Genomic DNA, 17,892 nt, shown 5'->3' with positions numbered 1-17,892 from the left:
GCACACGTCAAATATTGCTAGTACCACATAAACACTGGTTCAAAGTCTAAATAACATCCTAAAAAGGCTAGCTAGGACCACAGACGATGATGAAAACAACTGTTGCAGAATTTCTCTTAAAATTTCAGGCGAAAACAATTAAATCTCTTCCATCGTCCAATAAAACGTGTATTACTCAGTGTACAGCTAGCTTTATTCGTGTACAAGCCTTCACTTCAGGTCCAGTTGTGTTCTCAGCCTCCCCGATGGGGGGCAGATTTGTTCCGACCATGTGAGCGCCCTGACCGGAAAACACCCCGGCCAAGCGTAGTGGAGGCAGGCAGATGAAAGATGGCAGCCGCGGCAGTGGCTGAGTTTCAGAGAGCACAGTCTCTTCTTGGAACAGACCGGAATGCCTCTATCGATATCTTGCATTCAATAGGTAAATATACTGAGCATAATGTGATCCTAGAAAATAAATCATATTGTGGACTGACACTGGAGCTGTACAGCCAGTTATCTATTGTGGAGCGGCTGAGCTAGCCATCCTTATGTTAGCCTGTTAGCAGCTAAGCTACGTTAGCTAGCCCAGTGCTGGCCGTCTGTTTTTTCTCCTAGCTTGCACAGTGAGTCAGCAGCAGTGGGCTAGCCGGTTAGCAACACGCCGGCAAGCTGATCAGACGAGCTAACGCTAGCAGCTCCGGCTCATTCGTTTGACAGGAACTTAGGTGACAGCTGGCTAGTTAGTGTTAGCATGCAGCCAGCGTTGTTAGCAGCTATGCTTCGTCTTGTCAAGTGCCAGGCCGACAAGGAAATCACCGGGAAACTGAGTTGACACTGTCAGCGTCACCAACTTTGTCACTGACTCGTCTTTATTCTTATAAACGAGTTTTACTCGTCTTTATTTCTGAAGCTTTTTTGCGTAACTGACACGAATGGTCACATTTTTATTTGACAGGTTCGATATTTCCCGGCTACGCTAACCACTTGGCGGCTTGCCATCCAATCCAAACTATCCGTGATAAAACTTGACGTAATGCTAATCCCTAGAGTCAGAAGCAAACTGCTTAGTATCAGCATTTGTATAGTTCGTATACAGCGGTGATTCATGCTCATACGGACCTAATTACATCATCACCAACGTGCGTATGTATATGTGTGTGCGTTTGTGTGTGTTGTAGTGAAGCGGGACATACAGGAGAGTGATGAAGAAGCTGTGCGTGTTAAAGAGCAGAGCATCCTGGAGCTGGGTGGGCTGCTGGCCAAGACTGGACAGGCTGCAGGTAACAGAACATGATGTTCATATTTACAGCCACTGTTGGATGTGGACATACATACAACACTCCAAATCAAGCTGCATGCACTGATTATTTTCTGATTCACCCATCAGTTTAATTTTCAACTTATTGACTAAGAGTCATGACATAAAATTCACAATGATGCAGCTTGTCATTTATTTTTGGCTGTAATGGCTTGATATCCCTTAAAACAGTCAGGGAAATGAAAAAAAATGTTGCCTTTTAGAAATAAAAAAATATGTTAAGTGCATGTTTGGGCTGTTCTAGTTCTGTCTGTTGAGAGAGAGCTACTCTTGGATGGAAATACTATAAGTTCAACTCGTCTAAACTAAGTGAACTGCTCCCAGTTTGTGCATGCAGTGTCAGCTAAAATCAGTATTTTCCTGTAAAGCGGCATCGCAAGTGAGTTCAGATGACATTAATCACTTTTTAGGATATCAAAATCAGATATTTCCACACTACTATAAGCCAGATAATATTTATTTTAATGTCACTAGCATTCTTGTTCATAACTGAAGTCATTTTTTTAACCACAAACACTGAAATGTGTGCTAAATAAAAGTGGCTTTTTAATTTTGCTGTAAAAATCAAAAGATTGAGGCACAGAAGAACTGGAGCAATAATATATTTATTTCGCTGATCATTGCTGGAGAATTTGGCTGCCTTGAAAAGCTTTGACGGTCTTGTAATAAAAATCTTTCTGCCCTTTTATAACATTGTGAAAAGAAGGCGGTAAGCAATTGAAGGTCAGAGTTTGAGTACACTTTGAAGTCTGTCCCTGCTTCACATTTTAGAAATGCAGTAGTTACTCTTACAAGTAGAACATTTGACAATAAGTTCATGGATCAGCAAGTTCTGTTTTTTAGCTCCCTTTAACATCAATTAAATCCCCATTTTAACCCATCTCTGGATAATAAATATAATGTGGAGTTTATATTATGTCTAAGTATTGTAAACAGTTGAAAAAAAATCTGTTTTATGTTACTGTTCAGTTCTACTGACAGCGAGCCTACAGGTCAATTTTTAGTCCTCCTGTAACTGTTTTTGTTTGAGGGTTCGGTCACACTGGCAAACCGCACCATGTGACTGCCAGTGTCTCTGCTTTGGCACGCTTTGGAGAGGTGGGCTTCAGCACGATTCACTTAATTCATAAGCACAAGCATGCGAACAGTGCGTATGATCCATGACGTATGATCGCTGTGAGCGGACCTCTCGACAATCATTTTAAACGATAGCAGGGGTGTTAGCAGGGGCTGTGATAGACCAAAACAACATAACATAAGTAGGGATGCACGATATTATTGGCACAATAGTGGTATTGGCTGATAAAAGCTTAAAAACACGTTTATCGGTATCGGCAGATATGATAATTTCTGCCGATAGGCACAGCCGATAAGTTTAATTTAGGATTATTATTATTTTCCATCTGAAAAGTAAAGCTCCTTAAGTAAAATGTAGCACTTCATTTATTTGCACTGCAGAGCTCTGTGTCTGTCACCAGGTTGTTACAGTAGCTCTAAAATAATCAAATGCAACTTGGTTATGTTTAAAAATGCATTGTACAGTTAAATTTCCTGTGATCTAAAGAAATTATTTTTCTAAATTTCAATACTGAATGTCTTGAGTTTGAAAAAATAATACATTTCTTATTTATGGCAAAATCAAATGTTTTTTGTCTTGTTTAATGTGTGTTTCTTGAACAAATAAGACCGTCACAATTAGAGTAACATATAAATTCCCGTACAGGATAGACTTAGCTTTCTTTACAGTGAAAAAAACAATCCCTAAACATAAGTCAAAAAGTCCCTAAAGTTGTAGGAGTACTCTCTGTGTTTCATTGTGTTGACTCTGATGAGATCCCGCTTCATGTGAACAGATGCTTCACAATGACATAGGTGGGCCATATGCGTGTGTGATAAGTCTGACTGCTGGCCATACTCTCCAGCTGGGGAACGGCGCTGCGGGGGTTTGGAAGGCCAGTGTGACTGTGCCCTCAGAACACTGTGCCTGTGGAAAATGTAAAATAACTTAACTTTATCTATTTAGTTACTGTGGTATCAAAACAGGTGACGATATTGTTTGTTTTGCAGCAGCAGCATATCGAAGCTACAAAATCTAGTATTGTGATAACTTAAGTAAAATGTGGCTTTCAAAATTTAAATAAAAAAATTAGAAACTGTCTTTATATGGCAAATGTTTAGATTGAGTGCTTTTATTTGCACACTTCCTTCTGATTTAATTTTTTCTTATCCTCTCTTTAGAGCTCGGGGGCCTGCTGAAGTATGTACGGCCGTTCCTCAACTCCATTTCCAAGGCCAAGGCCGCCCGGCTGGTCCGCTCCCTGCTGGACCTGTTCCTGGACATGGAGGCTGCCACGGGTCAAGAGGTCGAGCTCTGCCTGGAGTGCATAGAGTGGGCCAAGGCTGAGAAGAGGACTTTCCTCAGACAGGCATTAGAGGTGAGACTTGGAGCCTTTCCAAACAAACAATGATGTGGTTGTACGGCAGGAGTAAGTCAGATCTTAGTCAGTCAAATCAGGTTTATTCCCCTGATACGCAGCTTAATCCTCTTGTTTCTATTTTCAGTTCAGTGCCACATTGAACTAATGTAGCAGCCTACACCGGTGTCATGTTTTACTTTAACGAGGAATGTGTATTGCTTCTGATCAGACATTCAGTAGAAATGAAAAATGTACAACAGACCACTGATTCATGTCAGTTTACACAGATATTGACTTGATCGATAAGGTGATGGAGGATTTTTGTCAGCATATAAGTTTGCTTTTTTCCTTTTTTCTATTTTCTTTTTAAAGAATGAAACTCGAATGACAATGACTAACTTGATGTTTTTGACTTTGGTCACATTTAAATTTGTTTAAGCTGTCGTAAAGTTTGGTTATTTGTCTGAATGTTTGACGAATACACAATCTGACTGTGCAGTTGGTTGGAGTTGGAGCTGTAGACTGCTGCCCTGACTTGTTGCTCTCTCTTCTCATCAGGCTCGACTCATCTCACTGTATTTCGATACAAAATGCTACCAGGAGGCACTACAACTTGGTAGGTCAACTTTTGGAAATAACACTGACAAAAGAAAACTCATGTCAAAAACTCTTTGGTAAAAGTTCATTTCTTCTGCAGGCTCCCAGTTGCTGCAGGAGCTGAAGAAGATGGACGACAAAGCCTTATTGGTGGAAGTTCAGCTGTTAGAGAGCAAAACATACCATGCACTTAGTAACCTGCCCAAGGCCCGTGCTGCACTCACATCTGCCAGAACAACCGCCAACGCCATCTACTGCCCGCCCAAACTACAAGCAGCTTTAGACATGCAGTCAGGTATTAAGCAGGATAGGCATGCCTCTGTTGCATTTTTAATTCTCAGACAGGTGTTGGTGCTAGTTGACCTGAGGTGTGTTTTCAGTTTTTTTGTTTTTGTTTTTGTTTTTTGTAGGGATCATCCACGCAGCAGAAGAAAAGGACTGGAAGACGGCGTACTCTTACTTCTATGAGGCGTTTGAGGGCTACGATTCCATCGACAGCCCTCGAGCCATCACAGCCCTCAAATACATGCTGCTCTGCAAAATCATGCTCAACCTGTGAGTTTCAGACTCATCAGAACACTTTAACTCCAGTCCTGACTTTGTGAAGCTTTCTTCAGGGCCTGTACTTGTTCTACTTAACTGAAAGAAAAGATCATCATCCTGATAAAGATTCTTTCTTGACATACCGACCTGAGCTGAATATTGATGTGGTCAGAGTATTTATGATGCCAAACTCAAGGCTAAACATTTTCATTGGAAGAGAACTGAGAGAGTTTGTGATGTGTGTTGTTCCTTTATCAGCCCGGAGGATGTGCAGGCTCTCATCAGTGGCAAACTAGCTCTGCGATATGCTGGAAGACAGGTATGAGTTCAAATTGAACTGACTGTCCTTTTCTCTTTAGTGTTTCACAGTTATAGTTTAACTACCATGGTACAGCTGTTCTATTAAAGAGGGGGTATTGCATATTTTTAGGCTTTGTATTGTTGATCTGTTACCACACTAGTAGCTTCATGGGATAAACAGCTCAAAATATCCCAAATGTTGTCAGTTGATGTCTTTTCTCTATAACCTGTTTGTTCCATTTTTCTATAGACAGATTCTCTGAAATGTGTCGCACTTGCCAGCAAGAATCGGTCGCTCGCAGACTTCGAACAGGTACGTCTCAATCTGAAACAGTGTTGATTTAATTGAGGCTGCTCCCTATATATCTGAACATCAACACACAGCTGCGACTCAAACACATTGTTGTTTTAAATATCTTACTTTGGTAAAGATTTCTCCCAACTCTAATTTTACGCCCCTTTTTTGTGTCGTGGAAATATTCAGGCACTAACAGAATACAAAGCAGAGCTGAGGGATGACCCCATCATCAGCACCCATCTGACCAAGCTGTACGATAACCTGCTGGAGCAGAACCTTATCAGGGTCATCGAACCGTTCTCCAGAGTCCAGGTGAGCTTTTCAAACTCCAAACCAGATTTTGTGTTGTTAAATAAACCTACTTAGATTATGCTGATTTAAGTTTCCTTGTTCTTCTTCAACAGATAGCACACATTTCATCCCTCATCAAACTCTCGAAGGTAAGGATTGATCCACGTTATAATGTTTACTTTAAAACTTTCACTTCAGTCATTCCTGAGTCTAAGTGTGTGTTTCTTTTCAGGGAGATGTGGAGAGGAAATTATCACAGATGATCCTGGACAAGAAGTTTCATGGTACTGTCTGAAATCCTTGTTTACACTCAGTTTTAAGATATTGGAAAATATGAGTATCCCCAAATATTAGTGTTCCCTTTTTGTTTTCTATAACTGTTGCCATCACCTTCTAATAACTTTTCTTCCTCCTCCTCCTCTGTGTTTTTCTTTCCTGTCCTGGATACAGGTATTTTGGACCAAGGTGAAGGAGTGCTGATAGTTTTTGAGGAGCCTGTGGTGGACAAGACTTACGAGGCGGCCCTGGAGACCATTCAGAACATGAGCAAAGTGGTCGACTCGCTCTACAACAAAGCCAAGAAGCTTACATAAGGTGAGGCCTGGAAGAACTGAGGATGTTTCATATTTACAGCTGGTGTGCATTGCAGTTTGTTACGACTCTACTGAAAGGAAACAGTAACAGTGAAGTGTAATCAATGACATACATCAAAATAACTGCTGTTAATGCAGAGACTTCTCTGGATTTATCTCAAGTTCTCAGATATATTGGTTTCAGCTATGGCAATACAGTCTCTTCACTTGTTGTGTTTAAACACTAATGGATGGATATTATGCTTGAATTATCAAATTATCAGTTATGATTTTACTTAAAAAAAAATAATACATAAAATAGATGAGGCTGGTGAGGTTTATGTTTCTGGTTGTCAACACCTGTCATAAATATATCAGAAGAATCAGCTTGGCCAGCAACCTGCAGCTCTGGGGTCCATACACATGTAAGCAGGTCTTCTGACCTATGTCAAAACCAAGCATCACTTGACAGCTCACTCTGACAGCTTTACAATCCTGTATGAAGATGAAGGTGACGTGTTGCAGCCCTGATGTGCATACACTTTGCGCTGAGGTTCAGGAGAAAAACTCACATTAAGCAGGTAGAAGTAGTATTTTAATCAGATATTTTGCAAGCATTTATTTTCCTCGTGTTCAGTGACATAGTGCAGCAGATAGATAATTTAAGTTTGACTTTTTATTTCCCAAACATGAGGAGAACTTGGTAAACACTACTATTTTATTTGAAAGAGACCTTCAACCAAGTTTTTCCAAAGCCTGTTTTTTTCCCAGAGTTCAAAATGTCTAAAACGTTTTCCTTTGCATACAGGCAGAAAATTCCATTTTCTTCGTAGCTCTGCATTAATTTGTAAGCAAAACACTATAGCTTTTTTTCTAACATAGCATAAAGATAAAAAATAATTTTAAATGTCAAAAAGGATTTGCATTCCCATTTTTGTTTTGTTGATATAACCCCCCTCTTTAAAAAATGTGCAATCACACAGCCCCTTACATACAACATTAATCATCTTGTCACCAGCCTCATCCCTTTAACATCTTATACAACTCAGGCATCAATTCACTGAATGTTTTCTGCGTTTTGTCTTTTTTTCCCTCAGAGAGAATGAAACCATTGCTCCTTCTGTCTGGAGAGGCGTGGGCCAGTCAGACCTCTGTTGATCAATCAGTTCAACCCGGGAGGGACGAGGGAAGGAGGATGAGGAGATTACAAACATTCAACGACCCAGCAAGCAAGCAAACAAACAAACCAACCAGCTGATAAGTGAAGATAACCCAACAGAACAACAAACTGCCTGGGTAGACGTGCTGCTCCTCCTGGTCCTCCCTCACACTTACTCTCTCCCTCCTTTCCGTCTCCTTCTAATCTGACTGGGGTTGATCCGACACAGCGTGGACAAATCCAGGCACTGTGCCCCTCCTCTCTCCTCCTACCACTGGTTTCTACTGTATCTAAAAATGGACGAGCCTCCCTGTCCTTTTTTTCCTGTTTCTCTCTGCGCTGGCCATCAGGGAATCTTGTAAAATAACAATAAATGCATATACAATACTTATACATACATGTATTATATATAAAAAATCTTGCTTGGTCTGTTCTCAGAGTGTAACCGGGTGTAAACGTGGGTTGGTTGGTCTTTGTCTCTCACTGTTCAGTTTGCCAACCAGCCCTGGAACTGAATGTTTGAATTTCTTCATTTTTCTGCGGTTTTGAAGAATCACCCAACGAGTCACCTGAAGAATGGTTTTAAAAAGAGGCTGTGAGAACAGCCCCTTGCCTTCTCCTCACTCAGACCTTTCCCCCTTCATTTCTTCCCCCTGAGTGGTACAACTCACTCACAAGGCATTCTGGGGTTCGTGGACCATACAGGGAATCGTCCGCTCGGGACCATGCTACAAGGAAAGGAGGATGTTTATCACCACACTGGGGTCTGCTCCACCCCCCTGCTCCTCCCCCCTGCACTCCTTCTTCCTGTTTGTAAATAACAAAGCCAAGCGCCTCTGTTCGCCTGATGTATTCACACTGTCCCCTTTTTTTATAATGGGTTAAGAACAGAATGAACATTTTTGCTCTGAGCTTGGTCAGTCACACAAAGTGCTTTTGATGCTCGACGTGGCTGAGGACAGAACTCTGCATTTTGAGATGTGATGGTTTGTTGTGCAGAATTTGTGGGTTTCACATAAGAAAATCAAGTTGTAAATTTCTGGGAACTCAATTTTGCAAGGACTCGGGGGTTACCATATATGACATAGAGAAAGACAAACGCTAATAAAAAAGAATTAAACCTGCAAGTGTACTGTTTGTTGGATTTTGTGAACTGAAATATTTTCGCTACTCTTGGACCTTTTTCTGCATCATATTTTTTTTTTCTTTTTTTTAGAATAGTATTTTTTCTCAAGTTGTACTTCCATTTATTGAAGTTAGCTGTTGAGACTAGCATTTTTTGTTTCTGGAAATAGTTTAGCCTCACTATCCAACACATAAAAATTGCTACAGTTGAATGAATGCATAAATATGGAATTGTCAAAAAACTCAGTGCTAAACATACTGTGCACAGATTAGTGATTAAAAAGCAAAGCTGTCACTCAATAATTAAGATGCAAAATGAACAGGGGTGTGCACAGACTGTTTTGAGAGCAGGGCAAAAAGAAAGAGAAAGGTGTACAACACATCCTCGCTACCCAAAAGGTTACCAAGTTTTAGTGTCAAGGGCACTCTAGTGCGCAGAGTAAATAAAGCTCATGTTTTGGCTCTAAAAAGAGGACTTAAGCACCGGTTTTAGCTCCCAAGAAGACGTTTAAGCACAAGTTTTAGATCCTAGGAGGGAGGGCACTGTAGCACATTTTGGCTCAAAAGGGCATCCTGACACATGTTTTGGCTCCCAAGAGGGCACATAAGCACCATTTGGGCTCACATGAAGGCCCTTAAGCACAAGTCTGGCTCTCAAGAGAAAACTGGTGCCATTTTGGACTCTAAGAGAGTAGTCTAGGAAATGTTTTGGCTCTCAAAAGGGTATCCCGTCACATATTTGTGCTCTGTTAAATCAGTGTTTACAAATTCTTGAGTAATTAATCCACCTGACGATTAGTCCCAACAGCGACATCTGGTGGTCAATTTATCAAGGTGTTGGATTAAACTGAAAATTTCCAGGGTCACTGGACTTCACCTGCGTGTTTAAGAAGTAGTTTTCAGAGATTTCCAACTTTAGCATTTTATAAAAAAAATAATTGTACCTTGATAACCTGAAGTGGACAGCAGGAAATGACCCTTAGCTCTATTGGAGTGTTAAAGTCCCAACACCAAAAGTTGATCGTTCTTTATGGGGGTTGTTTCTCCTCCTTGAGGCATGGGAGAAGCCTGGGGGCAAAGTCAAAGCATGTAAATGGGGAAACCCCCTCTTTTTTCTTTCTAAATAAGCCTTGATTTACTGTAAATAACCCCAACAAGAGTCAACAGCAGCACCTGGCTCTGAATCTACATCTGAGTGGGAGGCTGCGCCGTAAAGCTAATGCGTAAACACTCCTTATCACAACACCATTATGCGTGGTCTGTTAGGTAAATCTCCACCTACTCTGTTGAGAAACTTGTTTGTTGTCTAAGATTTGAGGAGGTAAATGTTAGTTAGTTGGATGACTTTACAGGCTTGCCAATTGTTTATGCGCCGTGCTGCGGGCCCGAGGAGAGGCTTACTGGAGGTTTCTGTGGGGAGGAGAAGGGAGCCAGACAGGCGACAGTCAGCGCTGTCTTGGCCTCAGGGCAGAAGCAGGGAGCGAGCGGGCGAGCCAATGAGAAGGAGACATCCACTTCCCTCTGTCCTGCCCGCCTTGGCTCAGCTCGGCGCGCCCTGTAATTACGAGCTCTAGTTGGGTTGGGCGCCGCCACGGTGGACAGCCCGGCTGCTGCGTCAAGGGAGTTTGGGAACGCCAGCTCCAGACGGTAAGGACTTCTGAACACTCCTTGGTAACAGTTTTGGGCAAAACAACAACCAAAAAACGCTGGGAAATGAACGGGCAATCCTCACCTGTCTTCGAGGAGAAGAAACCTCCCCTCCCCGTAGTTGGGAGCTCCATCTCAGCCACCAAGGATTCACCAACTCTGCCAGAGTCTTCATCCACAGACATGGGCTTCTACAGCGGCCAGAGTGCGCTTCACGGCCCACAGGACTTCTACCAGGCGCAACAGCCGTACTCAGCCCAACACATGAATCCATACGCGTACCACCATTATAACCTGAACGGGATGGGCCCAGGCGGTGCGTACCCTGTTGGCAAGGCAGAATACCCGTACCCTCATGCAGCCTACAGAGAGCACGGTGCCTTCAGCAGAGAGGTGCAGTCCACGCTGCAGGAAGGAGGTAAGTTCTCCCATAAAACTGGTTTAAAAAAAAGTTTGGTGCATGAATTTGAATTCATATTTCATCACAAAAAATACAAAACGAAGAATTTCTCTCTGACACATAGCTCTCCATCTTATGGACGACCAAAACCACCCTGACCACCTGAGGATGATGTGTGGCGAATGCTAACGTCAAGCCTTTTAAACCTGATTAGTGCGCACAAGTTTTACGCACAAGAAAAACTTTAACCGTCTATAGATTGAACTTTAACTTTATTTTAAAGAGACCATCAAATACTAAACAACAGATATTATTGGTTGGATTATCATAAGATGGAAACCTCACAATTTAGAACATAGAGGGGAAAGTGAAATAACTTTTACATAAATAACATTTGTTCTAAATCTGCATCCACAACGTTGTAACCATCACAGATATTAAATAAGCATTAAGATTAAGATAGGGGCTTTTATATAACAGTGGTCTGAGTTAAAAGAAGAAAAATTAGCTTGCTCTTAAAGTTTTTTTTTGTGTCACAGATTTGAGCAGCCTTTTTAGAATTAAGTTAAAAGGAACAAAGCCAAACTTTTAGAAAGAGGAAGAGCTAAATTACCATTTTTTATCACTTTCTCTTATCTGTTAACTGCTTCAGGACATGGAGGTAAGGATAGATAGAGGCCTTTAAATGGAACGGACATGGCCTTGACTTTGCCAAATTCATTCAGTTTGCACTCTGGAGACAATCCCATCAACCTGCCCTGATATAAATTTGCTGTTTATTAGCTGTTTATCAAATTTGATTTTAAAAAACATACTCAAAAAAGTGAATAAGTAAAAATAGGGGATAAAAGGTGATTTTCCTTTCAGGGATAGTGAGGTCACCAGTGTCCTTCCAGTTTACCATTAATAAACAAAAACTTGTTGTGTGTTGATTGTATGTGTTCGCAAACAGAGGACAAACAAACTAGATGGACTGGTGTTCTGTCTTCTGACATTCCAGTTAGGAGTTTACTCTGGGAAATGGCCCTAGGGGACTTTGGCCGTCAGCCACGTACATCAGGTGTCACGACATGTCAGTCAGCCTAGTCAGCTCTTGAATCACTGAAGACGGCCCCTAAACATGTAAGGCCTGGGGCCACACCCTAATAAATCAATTAATAAATCAATAGTTTTATAGATGCACAAAAAAGGGATGGAATAATGTTATTGCTGTGGTGATATTAGGTGATATCAGTAAGACTTGATTTTTTACACATGGAAGTGTAAGTGGGTGATAAAAATCATTAATACAAAAAAAAATAGAAAAACATTTAAAAGATCTGAATTTATTGTGATATTTTCTACCTTTAATGATAAAAGCAAACAATCATACATTTTTTTCATTTCTAAAAGTAGGTTTTAGAAAAAGGATACAAGAATAACAGCACAAAGGAGGAGTGATGTATACAAGAGGGCCTCCAGGCTACATGAAAAGGGCTTATAAATCTCAGTCTCTCTCCTCGGCTGTGGGAGACACTCAGACCAAAATTATAAGTTCACTGAGCTGGCGGAATTTCTTTGAAATTTCAGGGTTGCAGCAGCAAGTGGCCATTTTGGTGCAACAGCTTATCGGCCCAAACTGCCCTGTCAAAAAAAAAAGCAAACAAATAAACAGAAAAAAACAGAACATGCTTTTATTGTGAAACAAAAGTTTCCTCGGATGAATCTTTAAAATGCTTTTTTCCAACCCACAGTAAAAGAGGAACCACTGGTGGAGGTCCGGATGGTTAACGGGAAGCCCAAGAAAGTACGAAAGCCCCGCACCATCTACTCGAGCTACCAGCTGGCTGTCCTGCAGCGTAGATTCCAGTCAGCACAGTACCTGGCACTTCCTGAGCGTGCCGAGCTGGCTGCGCAGCTGGGACTCACACAGACACAGGTGAGACTGCAACTCAGTACAAAAGAAAATAAAACAGTGCTGAAAAATCTACCTCTTATTCTGCAAACAGCTGGTACCACAAACTAAGCTACTGTTTGACCTGTCTTTAGTAAGAAATGACGTCTTACAATTAAAGAGTCTCCAGAGGTCCAGAAAAACATGTTATTTAAACATACTGAAAGACAAAAATGATGCCTGATTTGCTGACCAAGAGTAAGAAAAATCTTCTATCATGGTCAGAAACATTAAGTTTAGTTTGTTGTATTAAGACATTTTTCATACTTCAAGAAACTTGACGAGCAGATTTTTCTCACCCCAGGCTTCAGTAATTTCTTTTAATATCTCGGAATAAGACATTTTTTCTGCACCTGTAGGGTTAATGTGGCTCATATTAAGTTTAAGAAGACACTTTTTACTAAAAATCAGACAAAAACACTTGATTAGCTTTCAGTTTTTTTGCAGTGTAGGATACAAATACTGTACTTCCATTTGCTGTGTATGTGAGGTTGAGTGAGAGCTTCTGTTACAGGAGAAGCACACAGAGCAGTAAAACTGTCTGTTAAAGCTGACACTCTGGAGGGTTTACAGTATCAAGTCACTTTGAGTTTGAAAACATAAAGATGAAGTGTTGTGAGCTTAAAGGCATTCAGTGTTTTGATCTCAAGTTTAAGCTGAGAAGGAGGGTTTGTCATTAGAGTTAATAGTTAATCATGGAGTGTGCGCCAAGATAACGTGTAAAGATTTGACACAGCATGACATGGGCATCTATCCATTATCTTTTAAGTGTCATCCATTATTTTAACATTGATACCAATCAAAATGTCTGTAAAAGTATTTGGGCGGGCATTAACCCTTTAACCCACCATTGTGCAAGTCTGCCAAAACATATCCTTATATTTTTACAAACTGTAGTGTAAGTTTTTTGAAATATTATTATTTGCTTTACACCAATATAACCCTTATATCCCAAGTTTAAATAATTTGTATTGACTTATGTCTCAACTACTACAATTAATAGATTAAAAGTAAGTAATGTAAAAATTTTGAAACCATAGGAAATTTATTTGGTTTATTTATTTATTCATATATTTATTTAGTCTATGCAGAACTTGCTTTTTGAGATGTAGTCAATAGAAACGAAAATAAGTAACAGTGCAAATTTTTGCAAAGAGAAAGGGAAGTTTTTAATTTGTCACTAAATTTTGCCATTGATTATGAATATTTAATTATCAAAACAACTTCAATAATATAAATGTATGAACATTAGACGGAAAAAAAAAAATCAAAAGGCTACAGGTGAGAATATTAAATAACAAATATCATGTTTCTCAAGAGTAAAAACAAACCAAAAAATAAAATAAAGACAACAAACTAGGAGTAAAATAAAACAGAACACAAACCAGTAAAGAGAGTTTGAAGTGATCGTTGTGAGACTTACTGCCGTGTCAGTCTGGTTTATACAGACACACTCCTCCCTCCAAACGATTTACCAGCACATTATTTGTCTCCGCTTGAGTGATAGAAGACAAAACCTGCGGCCTGGGTTGATTTATCTCTGCTGCTTTAATGCTTAGCTCAATATTGTGTTTGGGATAAACTCAAAAGCTTTAAGAAAACAAAGGCAGAGTACAATAGCAGGCACAGAAACATGTGATTGATGCCCTCTTGGTTTTAAAGCATCTCAATAGCTCCCATAGAAACATTAGATTACATGTTGTAGAGTTCTAAATAATGTCTCATTATTACCCTAACCACTATAATTCTTATACCTTCTTTTGTTATAATGAAGTGAAGGATTGCTTACTTGTTAACTTCTTTATTGAATAAACATTTTTAACCCTCTGACTTTTGCCTCATTTGGCGTAACAAAAACATTTAGAGGATGACTGACAACTTCACATGACTTAATCCCTCTACCTGAGATTTAGAAAATCAGGTAAAAAAAAAAAAAAGATCATCATTGTACCAGCACCCTGTTAGCTATTTATTTTTCCAGCCACTGCTATCAAAACATGACCAAAAGTAACTTTCTTTAAGCTTTTCTTGTTCCTGTTAACCCCTGTAAATTAGATAAATGAGATAAATACTTAATGCCTCATTGTGTTTACAAGCGAACTGCTAATTTAAACTGCTCTGTGCTAAGCAGAAGGCGTACGCAAGCTTTACCTGTGCATTTACTGTTAGTGTGAACTGAGTTAGTCAAATACATCTTAAATCCAAGCCCTACTACTGCTGCTGACAGAGCCGTTTGTTAAGACTGAATTTTAATATTAAAGAGGGGTTATTATACTTCCATCGTATCATAGCTACATATTCATATGTTGTAGAAATACCTGAATCTGTCTCTGAACTGCTCAGTCCCATTCTGAATATAGATCAATATCACAAGACATGCTAAAATGACGAGGTTATTGTCTCATAACTACCTCCTGGCACGTTTGAGGCCTCAAACTCCAAGGTCTGTGCATAGCTTTGTTTTTGACAGGCCTCCAGAGGGTTGGCCAGTAAAAAAGAAGGGGGTTTGTGACCCTTGAAGGGACAGCAACTAAATGACAGAGGCTGGTATAAGGGTTTTTTAAAATACCAGTGTTGGAAAAAGAGTGAAAAAAAATGCGATACCCCCTCTTTAAAGGCAGGGTCTCAGTAAGTGCCAGCAGCCGCACATACCCATTGCACCCAACCCTGACTACGCAAGTGGACTCACTAGCCGAGCAACCACCTGTAGCATCGTGTTTCTACGTGGGAGAGACTCGAGAGCCGTGTAGCTGACTTGGCATGTTAGCACAAGCTAATCATGGGTATTTGGCACATACCAACCAACACTTGTCACTTTTCATCTTGTGCTACTCCCGAGTGACAGTCGAGCCAAGCTTCACCCTCATTTAGGAAAAAATGCTTTACCTGTTTGGCTTTACGTTTCACCTTGGTTGTGTTTTTCTACCTCTGTGCTATGTCCATTGTCGTAGCTGCTCTGATTTGCTTTCACTCGCAATCATCGACAGTCGCTTGCGCACTGGGTGCTGTGATTGACTGTTGTAACCACGTTTACTCTCCACCCAGAAACATCTCGATAAAAACAAAATATCAACTTACAGGCAGAGGTGGGGGTTGAGGCAGACACAGACACTGAAACACATGTGTAGATGCCCATAAGAGATGATTGAGCAGGATTATTCCCGTAAAAAATGATTTTATTTTTTTAGGAAACTTCTGCAGACTCCACCTTTAAACAATCATAAAGATATAAGCCATACAATCTATATGATTTGTGAGTGAGCTCTGTCTTACTTTATAACAGGTTCAAAATACAGTCACTGAAGATCTGACCATTATGTCATCTATGCTTTTCCTTTTTTTTGATTTGTCGCATTTTATTATTCATTATTGGACATTTCACTTGTTATCTTTTAATATTTATTCTTCAAGGTTCCTAAACATTTGGTCCTCTTCCTTTCAGGTCAAAATTTGGTTCCAGAACCGTCGCTCCAAATTCAAGAAGCTCTACAAGAACGGAGAATTTCCCTTAGGAGATATTCCTCTGGAACATAGTCCAGACGCCAGTGACTCCATGGCCTGCAACTCTCCTCCATCTCCAGCTGTGTGGGACAGCAACAACAGTAACAACAATAACAACAACAACAACACCAGCAGCAGCAACGGCACTAACACAAACAGCGGCGGCAGCAACACTGCAGCAATGGATCCTTCCATCAGGGGACAGGGTCACTTTCATCCGCCGTTGGAATCCTCGCCTGCGTGTATGGGCGAGTTCACACACCAGAACTGGTACCAGCAACAAGGTGAACATTTGGGTCTTCAACAGTCGGGACCGGTGCACTACACGCCATCAGGGGCAGCGTCAAGCACTCAAAGTCTCGGAGCTGTTCACTGAAACATTAACTCTGAAGAAGAGTTTTCAAGAAGACTTTTGCTAAAAGTCTGGGAGGATAATTTATAGCTTTGTTGTGACAGAGACGCCAGTCATAGCTATAAATCCTGAACATGCGTGTTGTAAAACAAGTTTCTCTGTAGTAAATGTGGATTGGCAACAAATGCTAGCCCCAGTTAGCCTGCTCTCATCAGACCTGGAGTTTATGAACTCATGCACAGGTGACTGGTGCGGCCTCTGCAGTGTAAAGACTGATACTTAGAATTTATTTAAAACCACAGATAATGGATTAAAACTAAATATTTCTAAAGTTTTTTAAGTATTTGATGCTGAGAAACATGCATTAATTAAATCCTGCCATTGGATGCAGCATCCCAAACTTGTTACTACTGAAATACTTCCAGGTCTTGAGGTAGGTTTGAGTCCACCTGAAAGGTACAGTAGGCTTTGAATGACCAGGAAGCTGGATGGTTGGAGGGTGAGGTGAACTGTGAATGGACTAAAAGGTCACAAGAGGAAAACTGAGGAGAGACACTGTAGTGAGCCAGGGTTTAAAACAGCAGCATGTTTCCTGCAGCTTCTTCTTCCATGGAAGACTTCTTTGAGTTGGTGAGAGAAAAAACACCTTAAGTGATGTCACTGACTCAGCATTGGTTGGGGCTTAGAAAGAAAGTAGGTTGCTGGAGCGGGATAAAAGTGCAAGACCTGACTCATCAGTGAGGAGCTACAGTCGCTGCAACCTGCAAGATGTCTGACCAAACTGTCAAGTTGCATTGTGGGTAAAGTAGGCTCCAGATTTTTTGGAAAAAAATGTGCTGTATTCTATTCTTTGAGCTCTTTTTTTCAAAAACAGTTCATGATGAGTTGGAAGATACGATGGACCTGTTGATGCCTTTGATTACTATTTTAGGTGTCTGCAGCAGTTCCAGCTTGGAGGACAACACCAAGCGATTCTATCTTCTTTTTATTTGTTGGATTTTAGTGTCTCAATTGCGCATCACTGGGACATAAGGAAGGAATAAAAAACAAAACAAAAGAAAAAAAAACAGATCTTCAAACACCACACTCTGAAGCTCCCATAATCCACCTCAGAGGTGTCTCCAACCTTTAATCAAAAGCCTTGTTTGAGGCAGTGTGATGTAATTGGTGCCTCTCCAGATATACTGAAGAGAATTCTCACCCAATGCAAAAGCATTCAGGTCAATGCATGTTTAAGATTTTGTGAGTGAGATGATGCAGTTTTTGCAATACATTAAAAATGCATTTTCACCCACAAACACACTGATGTTTATTTTGGGTTCCTGTGGCTCCAGTTTGCAGCCTCCATGTGACTTGCAAGTAGCAGTTAAACTGCCAAAGACTCATGGACGGGCGCTATGCTGCTGCAACAGAACACAGAAACCCTGGTACTAAATCTACTCAGACCAGCACAACAG

The 17,892-nt window shown here is 40.6% G+C and overlaps 2 protein-coding genes across 2 annotated transcripts; both read left to right on the top strand.

Annotated features, from left to right (window-relative positions):
- Positions 1 to 227: 227 nt before the first annotated feature.
- On the top strand, positions 228 to 8,598 carry LOC141810063 (26S proteasome non-ATPase regulatory subunit 11A). The gene is made up of 13 exons (XM_074697382.1): positions 228 to 421; positions 1,161 to 1,262; positions 3,539 to 3,735; positions 4,276 to 4,333; positions 4,415 to 4,609; positions 4,725 to 4,869; positions 5,116 to 5,176; positions 5,408 to 5,470; positions 5,642 to 5,767; positions 5,860 to 5,895; positions 5,979 to 6,030; positions 6,197 to 6,340; positions 7,416 to 8,598. The coding sequence occupies exons 1-12, from the start codon at positions 331 to 333 to the stop codon at positions 6,337 to 6,339; spliced, it is 1,269 nt and encodes a 422-aa protein (XP_074553483.1). The 5' UTR covers positions 228 to 330; the 3' UTR covers position 6,340; positions 7,416 to 8,598.
- Positions 8,599 to 10,315: 1,717 nt separating this feature from the next.
- On the top strand, positions 10,316 to 16,459 carry LOC141809907 (homeobox protein Dlx3b-like). The gene is made up of 3 exons (XM_074697147.1): positions 10,316 to 10,667; positions 12,383 to 12,567; positions 16,025 to 16,459. Exons 1-3 carry the CDS (start codon positions 10,316 to 10,318, stop codon positions 16,457 to 16,459), a joined length of 972 nt encoding a protein of 323 aa, XP_074553248.1.
- The last annotated feature ends 1,433 nt before the right edge of the window (positions 16,460 to 17,892 follow it).

This window comes from Halichoeres trimaculatus, unplaced genomic scaffold (assembly GCF_033239565.1).
Source record: "Halichoeres trimaculatus isolate MK-OKI-2021-1 unplaced genomic scaffold, fHalTri1.1 fHalTri1_scaffold_20, whole genome shotgun sequence".
NCBI classification, from domain to species: domain Eukaryota; kingdom Metazoa; phylum Chordata; class Actinopteri; order Labriformes; family Labridae; genus Halichoeres; species Halichoeres trimaculatus.
The sequence above is the reverse complement of the archived record's forward strand: the minus strand, read 5'-3'. Positions and strand labels throughout refer to the sequence as shown.